This window comes from Arctopsyche grandis, chromosome 6 (assembly GCF_051622035.1).
Source record: "Arctopsyche grandis isolate Sample6627 chromosome 6, ASM5162203v2, whole genome shotgun sequence".
NCBI classification, from domain to species: Eukaryota; Metazoa; Arthropoda; class Insecta; order Trichoptera; family Hydropsychidae; genus Arctopsyche; species Arctopsyche grandis.
In genome coordinates this window covers 33,681,663-33,708,379 of record NC_135360.1, presented here as the reverse complement: position 1 = coordinate 33,708,379, position 26,717 = coordinate 33,681,663, and the positions used below count along the sequence as shown (strand labels likewise).

General features: G+C 34.2%; 1 protein-coding gene across 3 annotated transcripts in view; it reads left to right on the top strand.

Moving 5' to 3' along the window:
- Positions 1-24,040, top strand: part of sv (paired box protein shaven) — a 108,703-nt gene extending 84,663 nt beyond the window's left edge. For 2 of the 3 annotated variants that reach the window (XM_077432284.1, XM_077432286.1), the window contains 7 exons: positions 3,955-4,057; positions 4,258-4,435; positions 6,127-6,209; positions 9,101-9,284; positions 13,779-14,006; positions 21,945-22,062; positions 23,938-24,040. In XM_077432284.1, the coding sequence (XP_077288410.1) occupies positions 3,955-4,057; positions 4,258-4,435; positions 6,127-6,209; positions 9,101-9,284; positions 13,779-14,006; positions 21,945-22,062; position 23,938 (895 nt within the window). In that variant the 3' untranslated portion in view covers positions 23,939-24,040. Of the gene's footprint in view, positions 1-3,954; positions 4,058-4,257; positions 4,436-6,123; positions 6,210-9,100; positions 9,285-13,778; positions 14,007-21,944; positions 22,063-23,937 lie in introns of all 3 variants that reach the window. The other variant, XM_077432283.1, reaches the window with a different exon arrangement.
- The last annotated feature ends 2,677 nt before the right edge of the window (positions 24,041-26,717 follow it).

The following is a 26,717-nucleotide window of genomic DNA, read 5'->3' as shown; positions in this document are numbered from 1 at the left end:
AACACACGAAAGGAATACATAAAACCACCCTATAGATTATACCGTGCTATGAACAATAGCTTAATATATTAATGGATAAATCGCTGAGTTAATAACTATGAGACAAGAATAATTAGATAACATAATCTGAATTAACAAATGTTTCGTTTGTAATCGTCAAATACATCTTCATAGAAAATTTCATACATTTTTTAAGTCACTTTGACATAATACTGAGGACTGACTATAAGTCAAACAGTCAACTAATTGATATTATAAAAAAACCTCATCTTTATTCTATACAACCATCTACATATATTGCTAAAAAACTAAAGAAAAACTTGGACTTATAGCGATTTTAAAAGCGACATATGAATCTTAGAGGTCTTTACTTTCAACTGCTCGATTTCCGACTAATTTCATCTTGATCATTTTATAATGTTTACACAAGTGAACATATTTATGTATAATTATAAGTGAACATATTTATGTATAATTATAAGTAGGTATATATATATGTATGTGTATGTTGTTCGGAATTGACGGTGTAATTTTATTTTTTGCGTTTCCATTGAAATGCGCGCTTCCATAAATTATTTAAGTGTCACCCCGGTGATTTATTCGCAAAATAGTACATAACTATCGAAAATGTTTTGTCAGCAACCCCTGCTTTTTTTTCCTATGCAGGAATTCTGCATCCCCTTTGCCCCTCACCCCGTGGGAGGGTTAAGCCCGTCATGTCTGAATGACCAGATACAAAGAGGTTCGCGTACTCGTGTGTTTATATTAGGGTTAATGTTGAATTGTATGCGTACAATGTATGTATGTAGACCCCTGTTGCTTTTTCGTGTATGCGTGTTGCCACTTTATCTTATGTATGGGGTCAGTTCATTGATTTGCCGTTGAATTGTACAAATAGTGTAATCTTTATCTTATAGCCTTCGACTGTAATAAGTCTATGTGCATACATGTGTGTATATATATGTGATAAGTTGTATTTATCCAGGGCTTTAATTGATAAATAGAGTACGGTATAATAAACTTGGTGCAAACGGATAGTTTATACATATACATAGATATGTATATAGTATATATGTATATATATTGATTGATTTGACATTTGAAAGAGTCGTAGCAAAAAGTTAAAATGTCTACTTAAAATATAATAAAATGCCTGAAGAAAAAAAGGCTTATTCGATTAATTAAACAAAAATGTGTGTACAAAAATATAAGAATCATGTTAGGTGAAAATCATTTTAATAGCTAGTGATCTACTGGACATTTTCTAATTTATAATTTTTTTTATTAGTAATTATAGTATTATATTATTTTAATGTTAATGTACAGTATGATAGGAAAAAAAGAGTTCAAAAATCTATTTGCAATTCTTATAAATGCTCAGGTTACATTTTATGCTTAATATTTCTATATACTCTCTAAAGTCGACGATCTAAAGCAGATTGTGTTTAGGTAATCTGAATTATATACGACAATATATTAGAACGACCTTAAACTGATAATAAAGTTGACACGTTTTCATCAAAAAGGCATCAAATCCTTTCGTAAATATGAGTGATATAAAAAAAACAATTAGCAGAACGAACGTGCACATAATCGATAATTAATAACCTTATCGCTGCAATTAGCCGGTCCGTTGAGTGTTTTATTACATTAATAATGAAAAAAGGGACTAAGGCTAGATTTTCCTAACATATGTGCCATTAAGGGCGTATCACGCCTAAATGTGTCGCCTGATAAAGAGATTGCGTATTAAATTAGAGGGGGGCGAGAAAATTGATCGCAATGTCATTGCCATTTATTTTGACTACTTTGTAACCAAGTGGGGATACTATGTACTATGTATACGAGTATACGGGTGTGTTCATATAGTGCATTTCTAAAATGTCACTATAAATAAAATCGGGTAAAAAGTAAACTGCAAACGGGAGGGGGGGTGGGGTGGGGTTATACGTCGGATAGTTATAATTCATTTTTCCCAAGGACCCCTTTTTCCGGAAGACACGCGACCACATATAATATAAATGTATGTATATGGAGCCGCAGGATGCTCCGAAATTAATGCGATTCATCACAAATAACCACAGGGTGTTCCGGACCGCGGATTCACCCCAGTTTCGTCGCACTGTGAATTATTATTCGGTACCGAAAATAATAAAATGAAAAAAAAACACGCCGCATGCATACGAATTTGTCATACGAAAAAAAAATACCCTTCGACTTTTTGCCGCTCGGTTTGAATGTGAGTCATGCGCGGAAAATTGCATCTAATGCACTCGAATGTTATCGTATTATTATTTTTAATTATTCTAAAGAGTCAATTGTGTACATTTAACTGTCTATTTTATATGAAAATGATGAAATTTATACACGAAACGTCTGCGATCCCAAAGCAGAGTAACCGTCGGTAATTTATTCGTAAAACTTTATTAAAAAAAGTATCTATTTGTATTCATATTTTATTTTAAATGATTTCAAATAGCAAAGCTTTTACTACTTGCGTATATCAAAGCAACATTTTTGATTGTTGTTAGTTTGGAAATCAAGCCCAAAGCTTAAGTTCTTATGTATTTCCATTTTAGTGGAAATTAAAAATTACTTGGGATTTAATCGTGACAAAGAGTATTTTGCATGAAATTGTATGTTCAGTATAACGAGGTAGAAACCGAAACATATGTGTATCACTTAATATATAATAAACTGGTGTATATATAAAAGTATTGGAATGAGTAAAGAGATTAGAAGAATATGGATAAAAATGTGTTTGGTTAATACTGAGGTTACTAAACATTCGAATCATTTGAAAATCGAATATTGAATAGCAAACTTTAGATTATTTAAGTAGATGAAGTTTTAGACAGGTTAAGATATTTTTAAAATTTCAACAGAATCCTAATCTGGTCCATTAAATATAATAAAATGTGTAGATCTAAAAAAAATAAATTCTAATACACATATTTGGGATCCTTAGTCACTAACGAATCCAGAAAATGGTCAAGAGGGGGTGGGATATTAAAATAAAAAATAATACATAAAATGTTCTTGTGAAAAGCACTAGGCCATAAATTGAAAGGACTTATTTTTTGCATAGGACTTTATATATGAAATTAAAATCGTCCAAGAGAAGGGGGGGGGGGGGTGGAAATAGCACCCACGACACACCCTTGAATCCGCCTATGTCCCTAGTTGATACCCAAGAGAGTGCATCAAGTAAGGAAATGTATGGGATTAGTTGGAAGCGTGTTGAAGAGGCCTTTGTCCCATAGTGGTTGATGGATGACTGCAAATGATGATATTAAATAAATTAAGATATTAGTGCTGATCATCAAATATATGAGATATTTTTCATGATTAAATATAAGATAAATTATGCTAAAAATAATAACAATACCAACTAAAAGTTATAACGATGAAAATCAACTTCGATACAATGCCTCTCTGTCGTCGGGAAAATCGTGGAATATTTCCGCGAACTATTTATTTTTTCCGATTTTTTCCCTTTTGTAACGTTGGCTGCATTGTTCTATTTTAACGTACAGTTTGTCGAAACGTCCCCAGGTCTCGTGGTGTATCTATTATTTATGATTTATCGGCGCCATTATTATATGCGAACGCACACGCTCGTGCTGCAACACGGTTACCCTCTCGTACGGCACACTCCGCGACGGAGACGAGACGGGACCCCATTATTTATATATTATATAATATAATATAAAGCACCGGGAGGGGTTAACTTACCCCCCGTCGAGACGAGACGCCAATTTTTTAATTCGCTGCGTTAATTCGAAAAAACGCGAACGCCCCCTCCACCCCTAGACTCGATTACTTATCGTGGATAATGTAGCGTGTAATTCGAAATTTTTCTCTTTTTTTCTCTCTTTTGCATACTATGTACGTATGTATGTAGGTATATCTGGAGTATGTTGGAGATTGAGTTTTGAATTTTTAAAATTGCAGGATCGTTAGAAATAAAGCTGCCGAGAAGGCGAAGCACGTGCATCAGCAGTCTCAGCAAGAGCATCAAGACAATCATAACCCACCTCATGGATCTGTAGTATCGGTGAGTTTCTGTAATATTTATAATAAAAATACTTTAAAATTATGCGGTTTTTTAAAGCTTAAGTTTTTTTTCCGTAGATTAACAAAATTTAAAAAAAAATCATTCAGTAGAAGTTGGTCAAACATATGTATCTATTGATTGCAGGATTAGATATGCTATGATTTATGAAATTTTCTAATAATTTGTTTGTTTTTGTATAGGTTATTACTCATTCTGGGGTATCTGCCGGCAATGGTGAAGGTCAGGTGACCAGTTCCAATAATTACAGTATCAGTGGGATTTTGGGTTTGCAAGCTGGTGCTGGAGCCCAGGCACCACCTCCTTTAGATACGGCTGCTTTGCCTCCTCATCATCGTAGGAAGAGACATGACGATCATGGTAAGTATCAGTTGACGGGTGCTTTTGTTGATCTTTTGGGTGTGTGCGTTGTTTTATGCAAGTTTTGATGGCCTTTTTCTATTCAAAACTTCACGGAATAGGTATGTGTTATTTCGAGTCATTGAAATCGTCATGAAGATCGTGTGTTGAAGATGGAATGCTCTGGAATTTGATGATTTTGTTCAACATTTTTTAATTGCGCTTAGCTGTTGACTGTTATATTGAAATCGTTTTCTTAAAAAAAATCGTATGTGGTTTTTTAATATGGAATTGAAAATTTTTGAAGAATTTATGGTATTTTATGCTGTTCTAAGCATGTGGATTATTTTACGTTTAATTATCTTATAAATTTATCGAAAAAGTTAAGTTGATAAATAGACTTCAATTTATAGGATACTAGTGTTTTTACCCGGCTTCGCTTGGTATTTGTGATATAAACGGCTTAAACATGGCCAATCTAATAGTAAACATTTTATTAAATTTATTTGAATAGTTTTATTTTATTTAAATTTATTTATTTTTATTTTTTATTTAATTGACCCAAACAAACATATGTATGTACATGCAAAGTCTTTTCGAAATTAGATATGAGAATTTATATGAGATTTTTTTAGCTTTATACACATTAAACATTTAAGCAGATAGATTATAACGGATTTCATTTTCTTGTAAATAGGTATATCTTTTTAATCAATTTTTCAAAAAAATTTCATATAAACATATTAAAAAGTATCGAAACATATAAAAAAGGAAAGTAGAGGTTGAGTTTTTTTGCAGTACGAGTGGTCCCCGCTGCGCGTTCAACATTTAAGTTAGTTTATTAAGAGTTCTAAACAATTTTCTCTTATTATTATTTTCCGCAATATTTTACACTAATTCCAGGGGGTCCCGGCCGAAGCCAATGGGGTTTATAAGGAGAGTGGGGGAAGCGGGGGAAAGTCCACGATTTATTGGCGGGCCAACTTGTCCCGCTGCGGAAGTAACTTAGTTACGAGTTGACTTGTTAACTTTTCCTGCAAGTTTAATTTCCTTTGTTTCCCCGGTTAAGGAGGAGCAAAAACTTGGATAGTAGCACTCCTTATCGTGTGCCAACCCCACCCCCAACTCTCCAGCTCCCTCCCTCTGACTCTAATGGGAAATTTTAATGTCGAATTAACTTCGCTCTTGTATATATGGATGGCCTGTTACTTTTCGTACAATCGGTATAAAAATATGAGGATTTGTGTTTCCATATCAAACGCTTCTGCAACGCAAGACAATGGGTTATTATTTTTTTGTAAAATTTTTGCATTTTATTGGATTGTGGATGATGAAAGATTTGAAAGAATCATTTAAAATCGACTTATTTGAGTAAAATCTTTAGAAAAAAATTGGGTATACATACATATATATGCGGTTGAAATGAGAATAGTAAAAATGAGGATATTAAATAAAATTATTATAAAAAGATAAGATCAAAAACATAATCATTTTTATATATTTTTTGAGAACAGTTGAATGCTGAGTTATGTAGGTTAGACAAAGTGATTAGAGAAGAACAATATTAAAGAAATATTTAAAGGTTGGATGCAGAATTTGAGACAATTTGTAGTAACCGAAGAAATATAAGATTGCCAAAGAATGCTTGAATACATTAATTTCCACATATCATGCAACTTAACTAATACAATGATTTTATTAAATTTCAGAAGACAACCGAGAGTACAGTAGTCAATCCGATGAAGATATCAAAAGACAAAGAAATCACTATAACGGCGATCAATTATATTCCAATGTAAGTATCAAAAAACCTCAATGTACATACATACATACACATACGCGAATAGAACGAGCGCAATAATTTGAGAGGCACTTCTTTAATTAAACGCGACACGGTCGAATGGTGAACCATTAAAAAGTGTCCTCCTGAAACGATTTCGGCGGCTGCTGTCGTAAAGTTTGTTTGCGTCCTGAATTTGCGAGGGTTCAGCCCTTAACTGTCGGAGGGCGAACTGCCTGGTCCTCCCTCTCAACCCCTGCCGAACAACCATAATAACCATAAAGTTACCGCGTGGTTACCGGCACCAGGTTGGTCGGACGCTGGAACCCACCACCCATCTACCATTCCTCCATATATTGTGCTACTTGGATTGTTAGATCCTAAAACCGTGTCCCCAAAATGTGGCTCGGGTCTGTGTAAGCATCCAACGGTGTGGTAGTGGACACGCTGAGACTTAAATCATGGCTATGAATGTTCATTGGACGTTTAAGTCTTCGATCGTATTTTGTTTTTGGTTGGTATGATTTGGACACCGAAGATCTTTTATGAACGCAATTTTCTTGCTGCGTTTTTTCGTGACCAGTTTTACCGCAGAATTTTATTTTTTCTTAGCGTTCTTGAGGAGGATGGAATTGAATCAAAGCAAGGATTCTTCTTATTTGCTTTATTCTCCAATGAGAAGTCGTCTGTCTTCTTTCAGATATTGTAGAAAGAAATTCAAATAGCACGTCAATTCATATAGCATGTAGAAAGGCTTCAATTGTATTTTGAATATACGGAAAGTAATTAAAGGAATTACTATTTTGGGAAGGGTTATATTTTGGTACATTTTAAAGGTGACTGAAGGGAACCAAATTAATGAAAAATATTCTTTTTGAATTGATATACACATTTATTCAATTTTAAGCATATTTGCTTTATTCTAGGGAATGTTTTAAAAATCTAGATTAATAATTCTACGTACATATATGGAAAACTATTACTGAAAGATACATTTTTAAAACAAAGTCAGGATTTGATGAACTTTTACTACATATTAAAGTCCTGTAGACTCTACAGGACTTTTTTATATGCGGTTATCAAAAATAGTTTTACATCAAGCTTTTGGAGGAGACAAAAAGAAACCAAAACCAAGAAAAAAACAACATCTTTCTTGAAATAACATACCCATAGCCATCACTCGATTGAATGCGTTGACAGTTTCAAATGATTCAAAGTCTTTAGTTTCTCTAGTAGCTTTCTATCTAACCAAAGGAAGGATATTATATAATAAATCAGAGTGAAAAAGTAGCTTTACCACTGTTTTAATTAGTTAGGCAGAAAGAGGCGTATGGATAGTTTGCTGTCATCGCTCCAATCTGACACAATATTCCGATATAAATTTTAATAGATTCATTAATGATTAAACTCCTCTAGCTTCATGTCTGAGATATTAGCTTACTTCAATGTAAGCTAAGCTCCGTATTTCGATAAGATATTAAAGGGACCTGAAGAGTGGAAGTGGTACAAAATCAGATCACAACTTTTGACGGGCAGGAATGTCACTGATAAAGTAATAAACAGCTTGTAAAGTATGTATGTATATCTGTTTCAATCAAAAAAAAAATCAGGTGTGACCAACCTTTATCTATGTATTTGAGGAATATAAGCAAGTCACAAAACAAAATTCTATATTGAACCGTACAGACGCATTCACACATACCGGCAGCATTATGAAATACTAATAATTTTTACATACCTCTTTTATGTTTCACTTACGATTACTATTAAGAAATAAATTTTCCTTTTATCCGATCGTTTTCATACTTTGCCATTTTGGTCATCAATATATGTAAGTAAAGGTATCATCCGTCATTACGATGGTGAAAAAATATCGTATTATTATTTGAATACGAATTGAGCGCAAATGTATGGAAACTTGCACAAGACAAAAGTTCTACTTCCGGCTGTCGGATTATGTTCAATTTTTTTTTAATACTTAAAATCACTATCAGTATTGGACACAATAAATATCTAGAAAGTTAAAATAATTTGAAAGGTCAAAATAAAATAATTAAATATTGTTGTAATATTGTACTGACCAAAACCGGGTCTACGTGACGAGACAGAATGTTAAATTACAGAAAACACGAATATCGGAAGGCAAAGATCGGAAATCGAAAGATCGTAAGTCGAAAAATAGTGCATGGTAAACGGTACATACTCACTTAATTTGCGCGAGCAGGATACAGCAGGAACGAGAGGAACATGCTTTTCCTCCCGTATTCTGCGCGCGCACATTAACACGGGAGGAAAAGCCTGTTCCTCTTGTTCCTGTTGCATCCTGCTCGCGCAAATTAAGTGAGTATGTACCGTTTACCATGCACCATTTTTTTTTTCGATCTTTGCCTTCCGATATTTGCGTTTTCTGTAATTTAACATTCTGTCTCGTCACGGAGACCGACCAAAACCTTATCAGCTCTAAGTTAGTACATAAAGAATGCAAATATAAATTTTCAGCTTGATACGTTCAGGGGTGTGGACAGAATAGTGGGCACAACATTTTTGACCTTTCTAAGAGGAAAATGCATACATATGTTCATACTAAGGAAAGTGACTTAGTTGAGCAAGTACATACATACATGTGAGCAAGTACCTTTGCATACGTATAATTGATGGAATTGAATGAATTTTGCGTGTATCGTTGATGAGATTGGATTGCAGGCAGGTTTTCGACGGGATTTAAACGGGCCGGTCGGTTCACCGTTAGACAAATGGTTATCCATTAGGGTCGTGACGTTGCGGGCCGGAGTCCCGGTCTGGGCTAATCGCCGGTTAACCCGGATAACTACCCGGATAAACCGGCACGCCGCAGCCGAACCCGCCCACTCGGAAAAATCGCCATTAATTGATTTGAACGCTTTCAGTTATGGTCGTCGAACAAGTGGAGTCTGAAGGACGAGTATAAGCTGCTGTCCGAGTTGGGGGCGCCGGCGTACTACGAGCAGCCGCCCCCTGCGGGGCTGTTCCCCGCGGCCGCCGCCCCCGCACACGACTTGCCCCCCTACGAGCCGCCCAGCCTCTACAACCCGCCCATAGGCACCAGCCTAGGTATGTATCATATCAATTCTTCCATATAAATGCACTCTTGATTTTGATTTTAAATGCTTTTTATTATTAGGTACGAAATTATGTTCACAATACATCTTATAAATAGCTACTGATCTACTGATCATTTTCTATTTTACAATTTTATTTATTTATTTTTTATTTAATTTACACCAAGAAGGCCTAACATGTAAACCCAATGCGCCTTCCTGGCCAAAGACAATTATATAAACATATATGTATGTACACCATCCATATATACACAAATACTTACACGTATACACAAATACACAAACATACATACATACATACATAAATATAAAAATACTCATATATACATATACATACATTCACATATACATACATATACATATATATATATATATATATATATATATATATATATATATATATATATATATACATATACACATACAAACATCCATATACATACAAACATTATTTATTTATATTAATTTTTATTTTACATATATACCAGGAAGGCCTTACAGGAAAATCCCAATGCGCCTTCCTGGCCAATTACAAATACAAATGCAGCATTTTTTATTATAATTCGTTGAATTGCGAGACACTGAAAAAACTCGCAAATTAACGAGACATCTATGAATTGTACTTAAATTCTTATTGTACATCCATCAAATTTCAAATAGTGGTGACATAGTAGGTAGGAAGGATTTTTAGCCAATTTTTTTTTCCGGGAACCGTTTCAACAATGAAATCAGAGAAAATTGGCAAACTCTGATAGGAAACGATCAACCTGGAGTCACAAATCCAGGTCTGACCAACAGCATACTCTGAAAAATTCATTTTCATTCAGGGATAGAACCCGGCACCTTCTTGACGGTAAGCAGAAGCTTAGCGTCCGAGCTATGCTGCTGGCTATATATGCATATACACATAAACACATAAATACACATAAATAAAAATAAATTACTCATATATATAAAAATAAAAAATAGCATACATATATAAATAAAGATAAAACCAAACATACATATGTATACATTATGCTAAATAGTAAAATTACAAAATGAAAACAACATGTGTAAATATGTATGTATGTAGCTAGAAGTCATTTAAAATATGCTGCCTGACAGAACTGTATGATGCAGTAAAAACATCAAGGCTCCCAGAAAGCAGGTTAAATAGTCGAATGGCTCTTGAAAGGGGTGAGTCATCAAGCACATTAGTTCTGGCCCGAATAGGCAGGAATAGAGTTCTGGAGCGAGATTCTTTCAGTTTCTCAGGTACCCTAAGTTTAAGATTACACAGAACCTCAGGAAGAACTTCAATTATATTATTATAATGTTAATTTACACCATAATAGGAAAAAGAGCTCAAAAACCTATTTACATTGCTTATAGTGAAAGTTTGAAGCGCCATTGCGTAGTCAAGGAAATGTGTTTGTTGGTAACCACGTTACCAGATATTAGTAGAGCTCCAACTATTGCTTAAAACGGGAACGGGAACGGGAATGGGTATTGCATGCCTTATTCTGGCGTTGCAACGCATGCCGGGTTCAGCTAGTAGCACATAAAACTATATACTTCTCATATATAACCAGCAGAATAGACTAGTAGTTAGCATACAATGCTTTGAACAAAGTGATCATGGTTTCAAATCCCACTGGTTTCTCCTGGCAAGACCTTGGATTTGTGACTCCAGGTCGATCGTTTCCTATCAGAGTTTGTCAATTTATCTGATTTTCATTGAAACGGCTCCAACAAATTGGCAACCTTGCCCAGTTTCTCGCAAGTCTCGAGTTTTCAGCAATCTCGAAACTCGCTGAATTGTATAAAATGCTGCAAATTTACAAATTTGGTCATAAATGTCTCTGCGGATGTTAATTGATTATGATTTGATTTGAATTAAATTATGATTTGTTTGTAAATTTGTATTTATGTATGTTGGTACGTTATGCAAATCTACAATTTGGACTATCGAGTTTGGTATATGTATAATTTCGTGCTACCCTAATGTTGTTCGTAGACAGAGTTGATTCGCTCTCAAATTATAATTTGGTGACTCGTGTCACTGAATGGGTCGTTGACTGACAGTTCATTAGATTTTATTGTGCAGGAAGTGACCTTAGATTGCTTCGGTGTGACCTCTAAAGTCGTGATCATTTTCACCGCAGGTTGTTATCTTATTTGCGGTTTTGAGAACAACTGTTATGCCATAGTGGGTGTCTCCTTGACACTGTTGACTCTCGGGCCAAGGTCTCTCATACCAATTACTTCCATGTACAATGTCTGGAACACATTTACCTGGAGCGTCGATTACTTTCAGAGTCGTGCTTTTTTATTTTTTTTATTATATTATACATATATATACAGGTATACACCCATTTTTGCTAAAACGACATCTATTGTCAAAATAATAAATCGAGTATTATTTTGGGCTAATTAAAAAATCGATTATCAAACATTATAATCATTATATGGCCAGCAGTATGGCTCCAGTATTACATTTTAACAACAATGAAGAAGATGGAACTAGTTTTGGAAAAATACATTCATTAATAGACTTCTTTTGTTCATTTTATATTGTTACAAGATATAATAGAGAGTCTAAACACACCTTTACAAAACTCGAAATCGTCGGCGGTAGTTATCTAGGATTTGTTTGGATCAGCTACAATTTTTATACCTGCTCTCTATTGGATTTCTAAATAATTCTAGTTGGAAATGTTGGCGAAATTTCTAGCGTGGCGGGCTTTCAACAGAAAAAAACGTCAGAACTCAAAAGGTTACTTACTGAATGGTTTTATCTTTTTGCTTTCAAGGAGTGCAATTGGTCCAAGAATTAGAGACTCTACTGAATACTTTTGCACTGCATTGATTGCAACTCCTTTGTCGCAAAATTTGAGTTTAACACCCAAAGGGTTAAACTCAAATTTCTATAAATGTCCATACCCTTCAGGTAGAAACACAATCTGCTTTAGATCGTCGACTTTAGAGAGTCTTTAATTAATATTATGTATTAGATGTATGTATAATATTATGAGCATTTATAAGAATTGTAAATGGGTTTTTAAGCTCTGTTTTTCCTACTATGATTACTAACAAAATTAAATTAAAATAGTAAAATAGAAAATGATCAGTAGATCAGTAGCTATTAAAATAGATATAAGATGTATTGTGAACATAATTTAGTAATAATAAAAAGCATTTAAAAATCAAGTCCAAATTTTGCGAGAAATAGGACAGGATTGCCAATTTTTTGAATCCAATGAAATCAGACATATTGGCAAACTCTGTAGGGAATGTCGATAACCACGTAGGGATAGGGATGTCGATAGTCACATATTCAAGGTCTGGCCAACAATAAGCAGCCAGGAATAGAACCCGTGACCACACAATCGAAAGCATTAAACGCCAACCTCTTAAGAGCGCTGTACACCCGAAACCTTAATTTTGTTGCCGTTCCTTTCTTCGATATATACATATATTGAGTAAATGCGATAATATATATCAATATATATATATATTGAGTGAATGCGACAGTTGCGCCTCGACCAGATAATACCTATTTTAAATCGACAAAATCGAGGTTTCGTATTCTCCAGTTTTCTCCTCCGAAACTGGACCAATTTTAAAAAAAACTTGCATCATCGGTATAAGAAAGATATTTTCTATGTTTGTGTTTTCGTATATTTTTAAAAATCAACCGTTAAATTAGTACGCTGGACTTTTTCGTGGGTGTACAAACGAGGTGATTTTATAGATGTTTGGTGGCTCTTAGCTGCTATAAAAAATAACTAGTCAAAAAAAAAATAAAAAGATAGAAACATGCCTATGCGCTGGATATCCATAGCATATTAAAAAATAATTTCTCTAGTGCCATAATTGAGGAAGGGATAAGTGTATGTAATACGTTTGTATGGACAAGGCGCTGGTGTCCAGCCCTCTTAAGAGGGCTGTACACCCGAAACCTTAATTTTGTTACCGTTCTTTTCTTCGATATATATATTGAGTGAATGCGACAATATATATTAATATATATATTGAGTGAATGCGACAGTTACTCTTCAACCAGATAAAACGTATTTTAAATTGACAAAATCGAGGTTTCGTATTCTACTATTTTCTCCATCAAAACTGGACCAATTATAAAAAAAATTTCATCATCAGTATGAGAAAGATACTTTCTGTGCATCTATCGGTGTATTTTTTTTAAAATCGACCGTTAAATAAGCACGCTGGACTCGTTTCGTGGGTGTAAAAAAGAGGCGATTTTATAGATGTTTGGCGGCTCCTAGCTCATATAAAAAATAATTAATCAAAAAAATAAAACGATAGATGCACCCCAATGGTGGATATCCATAGCATATTAAAAAATAATTTCTCTAGTGCCATAATTGAGGAAGGGATAATACGTTTGTATGGACAAGGCGCTGGTTTCCAGCCCTCTTAAGGACTTTTGATAGGTGCAATGTTTTTTGATGGCATGTTAACAGTTTGCTTTGTCTTTCAGGTGGAAACGAAGGATCAGCAGGTGGAGGAGGAGGTTTTACATGCGGTGCAGCCAGTCCTGGACTCCCACCAGCGGGGGCGCCGGAGCGGCCGGGTAGTGGGGGTGCGGGGGGCGCTGGGGGCGCAGGGCTTCTGCCCTTGCAACCCGGGGGCGCCCACTACGGAGCCGCATTGCCAGCCTTCGCCCACTACGCCCCACCGGGAGGAGAATCACCACCCCTTCTCACATGTAAGTCACACACATATGCACTGTACTACATTCATATGTACGTAGGATACTAATCAGTTATGGTTATGGTGTTTGTGTGGAGGGGACCGAGCGAGTAATTAGTGTTGCGGCGTGACGTCACACACCTTCATTTCCCCTCCTCGCTCCCTTCTCATGCCAGTAAACCGCTAACCGTATTAAGCCATTAGAGGACATCCCCAATTTAGTCGGTACATATTATGGAGAGCACTCCGCCATCGCGATACACACACACACACAGTATGCAAATTGCCGCACTATTGTGTACTGGGTGCGGCGCATATACGGGAGATTTTATAACGAAATTCCATCCAATATGACGAGATTTTTTCGTCGTTTTTATTAATGCATTGTATTTTGCATACTGTTTAGAATCAATTCTAATAAAAATTTGGGTGAAAGTCGCAATTTTCGACAGACAGACGAACAGCAACCCACTGTCATTGGTTGCTCTTTGCGAATACTTTAGTATTGCCGTGCCCTGAATTAACTCGAATATATAACATATACTGCCTGGTTCGCATATAATTTCGGACGGTTGGGCAGCGTACGGAAATATTCCACACATTGGGAATAGATTATACACGCATTCGTTTGTGGTTCAATACAAATTCATCTAAATATGAATCGAAACGGGCACGTGTTGTGCCAAATTGACGCCTCATCTTTTTTTTCCACACGCATCCACATATTTTTCGTATGTATCTATCACTATCATTTGGATCCACGAAATTATAACCACTTTTACCGGAATTCGGAATATTTCCGTAACAACGCAGGTCGCGACGCGAAAACATTTGAAATTATGGCGTTGCAATGACACTCATTCGCGTTTTTCCCGTTTCCGTTCCCGTTTTTGAGCGTTTTTTTTTTCACAATAATCTTCCCGGACATGCATACAACAAATCCTGAAAGCTTAATCGTAATCAGTTTAGTGATTTAGAAGCCTATTCGAGACACACAGACTGAGAAAGTATTTTCTCAATATATACAGATTGAGAAAAATGCATTTTCAATTGCTCAAACACACTTTCTTCTTTTTATGCATCGTTTATCGAAGGTTTGTAACCATCATGACTGATTTATACATTGAAGAGTTGTTACATGAAAGTTATTCATCGTTATTTATCGTATTAATACGATGTTTGTAATATCTGACCATAGATGTCAGATATTGTTTAGATTTACATGTATCTATGTAATAATTACATATGTGGACCGGGAAGGCGCATTTGGGGTTTACCTGTTAAGCCTTCCTGGTATATTTGTATGTATGTATGTAAAAATAAAAATAAAAATAAAATAAAATAACCACTTTTACCGGAATTCGGAATCATCGTAATCGGTTAAGTAGTTTAGGAGCCTATTCGAGACACACAGACAGACAGATATTCATTTTTATTTATGTAAAGATTGAGAAAAATGCATTTTCAATTGCTCAAACACACTTAAACACTTTCTTCTTTTTATGCATCGTTTATCGAAGGTTTGTAACCATCATGACAATTTATACATTGAAGACTGTTGGAATAAAATCTTATTCTCTTTTTTAAACCACAAAATTCTCCTCCTTTCCAGTTTTCTTTGAAATTTTCTTCCCCGGATGTAAGATTCCGATCTTTCGATTGCTAAAATATTCTATATGTTGTTTACCAATTTTAATCATCTTTAAAAGTTCACTCAAGTATTTCCGTGTTCTTTATCTTGTAAACTCATGAGATGCGTAAGATTTGTCTTAGATTTGAATCAATGTCGATACAGTAATATTACTTCAATGATAAATTCGTTCTATTGGAAGAATAATAGACAAAATGCGGCAGAAGAGATAAGTGCTCGAATGATAATCTAAAGAGTTTAAAGTGACACAAGGAAGGAAATAAGTTAGATGTATAGAGAAAATATGGGAAACGTTTGTATTTATATCGATAAAAAATGCTAAAAACAGAGCGACTGTAAATTATGACAAAAGTAATGTTTTTTGTACATCACATGATTTAACCTTCGTTTTTAATGAAAGTTTTATATTATTCAATAATTTTAAATATCAAGGATTGTTTTTTAAAATTGTTAAAAAAGACCTTTACTAATACATCATTTTTTTTTTATTAAAATTCGCTTATTATTGAGGATCTCTGTTCTAAGATGCGATGATTACTTATACAGGTATGTATGTATGTATGCTATAGATATCAAACAGATACTCTAAACAGGCATACATCCATAATCCATACTAATCCAAGTTCGCTTTGGCCATTACCACAACAGTCGCTCCGTAACATAATTACATTCATCCTCCACTCCAGCACTGTAAATCGCAGAGGCGCTCAACTATCGAGAAGAATTAAATTCATACGGAATTTTATATAGCGAATATGCTGAGGGTTATCATGTTTAAAAAAAATTGGTTGAAAACCGCTGTGAAATTTCACGGGGCCTTTCTCATTCATCCCTTGTGTTCCGTTCGCATCCCTTTCTAATGCACGTGTCTGTCCCTCTTTGGCTGTATGCCGCCACTAAAATCCATTTTCCCCACTTTATAAGCTCAGCTTTTTCCATTTCGACCCTCACTCTAACCCCCGTCCCCTTCTCAACCACCCCAAACCGTATCCCTACTGTTTTTCAAGTTTGTTCCGAAACCATGTGCCGTTTCGGGTACGTATTACGGAAAACTCCTCGTAGTCTGAACTAAAGTAAGCTTCAAATTTCCCCCGAAATGAAATCTTCAAATCGTACAACCTTAAATTCGGAAATAATGTACATAGTTTTCGTATAAGTTTTCATATCCGCGTATCGATGATTAAGTTTGTACATAAAATTCAAATCAACACGATGATTTGAAAATCAATTTGTCAGAGATATATGAAATAGTTCAGACTTGTGTAAAGCCTACAGTATGATCGTTTTTCCCGAAACATTTTCAATTGATTTTCGGAATTGCTTGTGTAAGTTTTTTCTCCTAAAATATTATTTGGCGAAGTTATCAACTAACAAATATAAAACTCAAATGTATATAAAAGTGTGTTTTCAATTAAATGAACCTGAAAAGTGCATACTTTCAACAAAAATCTGAAACCATGAGATTACTGGACAGCTAGAATTTCTTTTAAAAAAGAATTCGAGCAGTATTTTTCTAGATTTGTAAAAGAAAATGCTGCACGAAATCCATTTTCTGCTCCTTTGAATTCTTGGATCTGCGCAACGATTATTTATAAGTCTTAACTTTAATGCCTTTCGAAAACCATCTCTTCACTATATCTACTACCTTTGTCATACCTTGTCATTCCACTTCTTATCTCTCCTCGTTATGTCGAGCATACATCCATACTATTTGAGTGCATTGGACTTTGTGTAGCATCTTGGCATTAAAATGTCACAGCTTCACATCCATACGTCATCACTGTGGCAAAAAGCATTGATTGATGATCTTTTTCTTCAGGATAAGTGGCATTTTTGATTTAAAAACGGCGTTCATTCGCCCGAATCCACTCCATCCCAATATTTCATACGTCTATTTATTTCTTCTTCATTACTACCGGATATGTCTATCATTTGTCCTAAATATGAATAGCTATCGGTGTATTCTACTATTGTCTCATCTATTGTGATGCTATCAAGCATGCAATAGTTATTCAACAATAGTTTGGTCTTATCTGCTTTAATTATTTTTAATCCTACTTTTCTAATCCAGCTGTGTTAGTCTGTTATTCCTTTGAGTACTGACCGTCTTTGCAACTATTTGCAACTATCGAAAAAAAATCGAATGTGTCCAGCCTATAACATAGAGGAAAAATAATATTAAGAACAAAATTCATTTAACTCTTTGAGTGCTGACGTCTTTTCCGTTGAAAGTCTGCCACGCTGAAAATTTCGGCAACATTTCCAACTAGAGTTATTTAGAAATCAGGTATAAAAATTGTAGCTAAACCCAAATAAACCCGAGATCACTACCACCGAGGATTTCGAGTTTTGTAAAACTGTGTTTAGACTCTCTATTATATCTTGCAACAAAATAAAATAAGCAAAAGAAGTCTATCAATGAATGTATTTTCCCAAAGCTAGTTCTATCTTCTTCATTCTTGTTAAAATGTAATGCTCACAATCAAAATGCCAAGCCACGATCTAAAAGACTCAGCAGTCAGGGATTTCCATCGGGAAATTCTGCTATGGTTATTAAGTCAGAAAATCCGGTGTAAACCAGTGTTTATATACATTGATACGGATTACACGACCCATGTTCAATGCATTCTTTATTCAAAGCTATCTGGAAAAGCTTAGCGGGGTAGTATTTTTGTTTACTTTGTACATGCTCAAAATACAACACCTCTCGGCATGTCGGCAAAACACAGATCGGCGTTGGTTAGTACTCAAAGGGCTAAGTAATTCAGCCGGATCACGAGCTATTAAAACCAGAGAAATACTATAATAATAGAGGTGGCTTTGTATTGTTGTCAAGTGACGATTTTCCACAGGCAATCCTAAATAATTGTAGCATCAGTCGTATTTGATGCTTGGTGCTCGACGTACATATGTCCGATGAAAACTTCTATGTTTGTTTATATTGCTCGCAAGATGGACAAGTGCATCGGTGAAAATTGCACAATGCATTCAAAAACACACAATAATCAACATAGGATACATTTTTATAAGTAAATTGATCCGATTGTATTCCGTGCGCTGTAGCGTAATTATAGAGATGTACCGCGTAATATTGACAACAATTACACTGTTCGACACGAAAAATGATTCAGAGACGAGATATGACTTTTCTTATAGATCTATGCCCAGTAAACACAAATCCGGTAGTAAAAAATGTTGATTGGCTCGAGATTTGGAGATATATGTGTTTTTAAATCACGCGATTTTTCTATATTTTGGTGTTGTTCGGTCGATGTCTCAAAATCTGTCAATTTCCTGTTCAAATTGAATATTGGAATCTATAGTCGGGTATTTTATCTTTCATTTGTGGTACTTTTCAGCTTTCAAATCTCTCTAAGTACTCGTTCAGTTCAAATCAAAAGTCAAAAGTACGTATTTTCACTTGGGATTTTTTCCCACTGTTAATACTATTTTATATTAAGATTTTTCTATTGAAACATGTTTATTGAGATAGTGTTCTAGCGACATTATTTTTTGTTTTCATTTAAAAGGGTTAATCGAAAGTGTGCTGAATTTTAAATCGGTAAAATTGCGAGTTAACATCTCGTACAATTATTTACTCGTATTTACACGAATCTGAATTGAATTAATAGGGATAATATATGAAATTGTCTTTATATGAGAATTAAATAAAATTCCACTTAGAAAAATCATATTTTGACTATTTTTTATTACTAGATTCGTGTTCACTGGGCATAGATCTATAAGAAAAGTCATATCTCGTCTCTGAACCAAAAAAAAAAGTCGTCATTTGTCGAACAGTGTTATGTATTTATTAGTAAGTGCCCTTCTATTATTGGATAAAACTATATCGTCTGCGAACCGAAGATGACTTAAGAAGCGACCGTTGATTTTTATTACTCCTGATGTTACATATGTATGTATGTATGTAGGTACCTATACATAAAAATGATCCTCTAATATGATGATTGTTCATTGATTAATATATGTATATATTATTATAATACGTATTGTGTGAATAATAAATGTTGGTATTTGTTTTGACGCCGACAAATGTGCGAGTGTTTTTTTTTTCGGCGTGCGGATATTTATTAGACGTGTGTGTGCACATACGTATAGTCGTCTCTGTCGCACTCGTGCATTTTCCGATGCTCTCGTCCCTCTCGCTCGCTCTCGGTGACATCGCGTTCCGCGCGCTGATTGGTCGTTGAAACGCGCCCTCGGTAAACCTTAATGACCGAGCACGCCGATGCTAAAACTGTCATTTTGATAATAATAAACCCATTCAGTTTCGTTTCTGCGTCAATTCATCTTGTTCGCAGTGCACGCGTATATGTACCTACAATAATGCTTTCTATTACACTGTTCGACACGAAAAATGGTTCAGAGACAAGATATGACTTTTCTTATAGATCTATGCCCAGTAAACACGAATCTGGTAATAAAAAATGTTGATTAACTCGAGATTCAGAGCTATATGTGTTTTTTAAATCGCGCGATTTTTCTATATCTTGGTGTTGTTCGGTCGATGTCTCAAAATCTGTCAATTTTCTGTTCAAAATGAATATTGGAATCTATAGTCGGGTATTTTATCTTCCATTTGCAGTACTTTTCAGCTTTCAAATTTCTCTAAGTAGTCATCCAGTTCAAATCAAAAGTCAAAATTACGTATTTTCACTTGGGATTTTTTCCCACTGTTAATACTATTTTATTTTGAGTTTTTTCTATTGAAACATGTTTATTGAGATAGTTTTCTGACCACACTATTTTTTGTTTTCGTTTAAAAGGGTTAGTTGGAAGTGTGCTGAACTTTAAATCGGTAAAATTGCGAGCAAAAAGCTCATATTAGTGTTTACTCGTATTTACACGAATCTGAATTGAATTAATAGGGATAATATATTAAATTATCTTTATATGAGAATGAAGTAAAATTCCACTTAGAAAAATCATATTTCTACTATTCTTGTGGATTAATAGTGGAATTTTATTTAATTCTCATGTAAAGATAATTTAATATATTATCCCTATTAATTCAATTCTGATTCGTGTAATTACGAGTAAATAATTGTAAGAGATGTTAACTCGCAATTTTACCGATTTAAAATTCAGCACACTTCCAATTAACCCTTTTAAACGAAAACAAAAAATAGTGTGGTCAGATCAGTATCTCGATAAACATGTTTCTATAGAAAAAAACTCAATATAAAATAGTATTAACAGTGGGAAAAAAACAAGAGGAACAGGACAGAACAAGTATTTTTGTAACAAGTATATACACAGAAAATTTTGTGGTATACAGTCTAAATTAGATCACTGTGAAATAGTATATCGAATTGTCCTATGTTGAAAACTGTTGATTTACAATTTTAAGTTATATTTATCTTGACAATGGTACATATCCAGCCAGCAGTATGGCTCGGTGGTTGCGTTTATGTTAAGTACCGAGAGGTTACTGGGTTCAATCCCGTGCTAATCTTTACTGCTGCTGGTCAGACTTGGATATTTGTGACTCCAAGTCAGTCGTTCCCTGCCACAGTTAGGGCGAAATCACACAGAAAAGAACGCGGCACATAGTTTTTTTAGATACTTTTAAACATGCAAAAAATGCCAAATGCCCAAAATCACCTCCTGGAGTGTTTTCGGTGATATTTTGTCCTTGTATTGATTTAAGCTTGACAGTGGTTGATAACGGCAAATCCCATGTTTGAATAAATGTTGGAGAAACTTGTCGAAATAATAAGATCGTACGATTTAGCAATGAACTGGGAAAGCCCTTTCTTGACCGCGTCTAAGACCACGTGCCGTTCCGTTCATCTGTGTGTGTTTTCGGCATATGCTTATATGTATATGTATATCCAGTAAGTTCTTCTGCTTTTCTGATTCAAACGCCTTATGCTCGTTGACCTTAACCTAAAAGTGACACGGATTAGACACCATTTTCTTTTTATTATCTTTATTATTCTTTTACATTCGATGCTCTTTTACAATGTGGCCTTTGGAGTCGACGATCCACCCCTCATCCCAACCTACCCTCATACCGCCGGCACTGTCACATTACGCAAAGTGGTTTCGCCATCAAACGCGAAACGCGAATTCACTTTACACTCCCCCCCCCCACCCCCACCCCCTACCCCCTACCTCCACTTTATCCCGCTCTCCCGAAGCTTCTCTGAGGCCGCAATCAAACCAGAGCCTAATGGGGTTTGTTAGCTCATTGCGACGCCGCCCGCACAATTTTCACCAGAGGCGTCCTCCCTTACTTATTTATCAGTGTTTTTTTTATGTTATTTTGTCATTTTTCAGGGGGTGGAGGCGGTGGGGGTGGTCCAGAGTTCAGCTACAGCTCGGCGTACAGCGGACAGTACGCGGCTGCACCCTACTCTCACGCGGCCTACACACATGGTGGATTGCTGTCCAAGTGGTGAGTTGACATTATAAGTCTAACTAGTGTCGTACCTGATGAGTCATCAGGTACGACACTGATGTCATCAGTGATGACTAGTCACCGGACCCAGAAGGTGCCGCGTATTGTTCAAAGGTTGTACATGCATTGTTAAAGGTTTGCCGAACCTTTTTTACAAAGGATTTACAACAATGGAACAATGGATAGCACTGTGACTATCCTACCTCTAGTGATGACATATCATCGCATGGGTGTTGGCATATTGAGTTATTAAATAAATAAAAAAATTAAAAGAAATGTGTCATCGGTCATGAGTAAAGCCCGGACCCAGAAGGTGCCGCGTATTGTTCAAATGTTGTAAATGCATTGTTAAAGGTTTGCCGAACCTTTTTTACAAAGGATTTACAACAATGGAACAATGGATAGCACTGTGACTATCCTACCTCTAGTGATGACATATCATCGCATGGGTGTTGGCATATTGAGTTATTAAATAAATAAAAAAATTAAAAGAAATGTGTCATCGGTCATGAGTAAAGCCCGGACCCAGAAGGTGCCGCGTATTGTTCAAATGTTGTAAATGCATTGTTAAAGGTTTGCCGAACCTTTTTTACAAAGGACTTACAACAATGGAACAATGAGCGGCACCTTGGCTATCCTACCTCTAGGCATGAGTTTGATCCGCACGCGGTCGATTTTTTTAAAAATATATTTAATTTAATATTATTATTTGTGCCTTTGTGTCCGGTTTAGAAACCCTGCTTAAAAATAAATATTTCAAGGCACAAAGAGTATCAAATAAATTTATTCGCATTTATGAAATTATCATGTAGATATGTCCGACAATTTCGATACAGTAATTATTTTTGAAAACACATTTGAAACTTATTGAAAAAATTGATTTTGCGCTGAATTGTCATCCGCTGAGTTGTCGTTGCGCTGAGTTGTCTGCGCCGAAAGGTCGGCGCTAAGTTGGTTTGCGCTGATTTGTCGTGCCACCATTTGCTACCAAAGTTTCCTCTTGGCAGAGATTTTACCCCCATCTATTGAAAATTTATTTAATTAATTAATTTTTCTATTGGTGTTTTATATAGTTTATGGTAGTTTTTACCATTTTTTTCATATTAAACAATTAAATATAAATATTAAATTAAATATATTTAAAGGTATTTGAAAAAAATTCGAAAGCGTGTGGATCGAACTCAGGACCGACACATTTCTTTTAATTTTTTTTAATTTAATAACTTAATATGCCAACACCCATTCGATGATATTTCATCGGGTACAACACACTTAATAATTGTAAAGGCTTGTACATACAAGTTCCATATACGAAGGCTCACCCCCACTCCGAAGAAAAGATGCGCACGCGCGCACTGCGCACTGAAAGTTGCTTTTACGCACTCTTTTCAAGTAGTGGGGGTGGGCCTTCCTACAAACGGCACGACTTATATTAGTCATCTATTCCAAATCATATATATCATAAATTTGCTTTTCCATCATATTTATATCACCAATCACTTTAGTCAAACCATTCATTCCATGAAACAGTTTCAATTTTTGCAAGATAAAATAGAACATTGAATAGTTTCAACGAAAGCTTCCGCGAGTTTGTGCCGTTATCCCGTGTTGTGAAACGAATGGTTCCTGTGGGATTACCAGCCACTGACCCGCTCTTTCAATATAGTCTCCCTGTGGTACTCCAGAGACTACAAATTGAAAAGAAGGGTCTCGATTTATCGTTCTGCCTGTTTTTTTTTCTTTCTATGTAGCTAGCTGTTTTAATTCACGGCCAAACGAGGGATGACTCGTTCGATAAATCATTTATTTACTGGGGCAATTTTGTAATTTTGACGGTTTTGATTAATGATTTGGTTGTATTTTTTTTTTCAGATACGAAAGAAACGGTCACCATATCTTGCGTCGCTCGTCCAGATAAAACCGATCGTCCAAAGTGGTATCGTATCATAGTTAAAGTGTTCAAAATGGTGATGGTAATAAAATAAATAAATAATGAAAAACGAAGAAGAATGAAAATTCAAAGAACGTACAGTTTCAGTGCACGCTATAATAGTAATAATAAGGAAAATATCAACTTTTTTTTTTAAAAGTCACAAATCGTGGAATTATTAATTATATATACATATATATACATTACATACATTCGTGAAATGTGAAGGTTTTTAATAATATTATTGCCCTCTTTTGAGCATTATCGTTTATTTGATTATTTTTTTTTTCAAAAGACAGAATTATTATGTAAAGATTTGTAAATAAATATATTTTTAAGTAACTAAATTTAACATTTTATATTTGCATAAAAACACACGTTTAATTCACATCTGTTTAAATTAATTTCCTCTTTTGTTTTGTGTTTTAAATTAAATATAAATAATAATTGGAATGTGTGTATTTATTAATCGGGACCAAAGGTCAATTGGATTGAGGATGTGAAGTGTTTTTATTATTATTTTAATTTAATATAAATAGTATCTATAGTTTCAGAACAACGGTTTAATTTAAACTTATCTGAAAAAAAAACACGATTGACTCATAGTATATTATTATGAAATGTATTATTGTATATTATTACGAGTACATCATTATTATCATTCCTTTTTATTTACAATATTAATAATCGACTAAGCTAATTTTATTATTATTGTATGTAAATAATGCGTAATGAAATATTATAATTTATTATATGTAATTGTTTTTTTTTTTTTTTTTGTAAACTTTCACACCATTATCAAACCAAATTTATTAAATGTAAAAAAATTATGTTTGTCTACAATTTAAAATTATTAATTAATTAATTAAAAAAATGTTCTGTTGTATTTTTTTGTAGCCATAAACCAAAGAAAACGATTAAGCTAGTTTTTGTTTTAATTTTTTTTTAACAATACAACATGTCGATGCACAATGATGAGATTATTTTTATTGAAATTTAATATACTGTTCTGCTTTGTTATAACAATTTACTATTATTAATTTTATTTGCTAAGTTATAATAAGTAATTTTTTTATATGATTTTCGTTTTTTTTTTAATTTACCAAAGTTTGACAATTATTAAAAATGATCTCTACAATTGATTTGTAGGCGAAAACATTTTTCATTATTTGCAAATATAAATATATATTTTTTTTACTTTATAAATTGTGAATATTTTATAACAATTAAAGCAACAATACGCTTAGCGTGGCAAAACTTTTCTATTTAAACTGCATTTATTTACGTATAAATAGCAATTGGAATTAAATAATTTATCTCACTCTTCTCATGAATAATTTAACGCTTTCCAAATGTAGTTACCTAATTTCAACTTATTTATAGATATATTATTTGTATTTACACTTTTGGATTTATTCAGATTTTATCCGTCCACTATTTTTCTATTTATTTGAACAAAATATTATGTATATTTAATAATAAAAAAAAACATCATTAGCATTTACCTACATATATGTACTTACTACTTGACTTAATTGACTTTTGTTAGATTTCATAAGTACATTTAATATTTATATGTATTATCAAAATGTACATAAATGATGCTCAAAAGAAATCTAACTATCCATTACATTTGTCATAAAGTTGGGCACTGACGGAGAGATTGGTCCACAGACAGACCAGCAAACATGTCTGTCAACAGATCAGGCTTTTTTCAAAACATAATACAATCAATAAAGTCATTGGAGGACTTAAAATATTATAAAAAAATGAACCACACATTTTAATAACAATACTTTTACGAAATTGTCATTGTTTCTCTTGTAAAGCATGCTGTAGCATCTCTAGCTATTACTAATTCGTAGCTGGAGGTTGACAAATCTCTGTCAGTACCTTACAGTACCTCTGTTGCAATGCCGGCCTTACACCCGATGAGAACTTTCCCCTTTGGCGCTCTACTTTAAAATTTTGAATGACTTTTGGCGCTCTAATTTTAAATTTTAAAGCGCCTTTGGCGCATCGTTCGGCGCCCTAACTTATTTGGCGCCCTCGGGCGCCACCCGACCCAGCCCCCCCCCTTAAAACCGGCACTGCTCTGTTGATACCTTACAGTACCTCTGTTGATACCTTACCTTAACAGTAGTATCAACAGTCTAAAATCAATGATGTAATTTCACTTCTTTAGTAGTATAATACATACAATTGCTATAAACATCGGATTTTTTTGCATTTATAGAACTACATATTATTAGAAACATACACAATACTCGTTATCTCCAAAATTAAACTGCACGAAACCTACAGCAGATGTATTATACATTTAAAATTGTAAAAGATCTTTCATATATGATTGGAATACGTTATACTTTTTATAAAAATTTGATCTCTATTAATAAATAAACGATGACAAACCACATTACATATACTCTAGGTAATTATGTATTCTTAGCTTTTTTGTATTATTAATATTGTTTAGTTCCACCAAAGAATCTTTTTATAATAATTAGATATGTTTTAATGTTGAATGCGTTGAAAACTTCATTGTTTATATCTGCGATGCGATCATTTGATTTATTTATATTATTAAAAGCATTTTTTTAACCTCACAATTCATTACATTGTATTATACATGAACTTTCGACACGCATTATTTAAAAATAATTTTGTACAATGAAAATACTTCATATAATCATCATATAAATTGAAAGATTTTTTCTTTCTA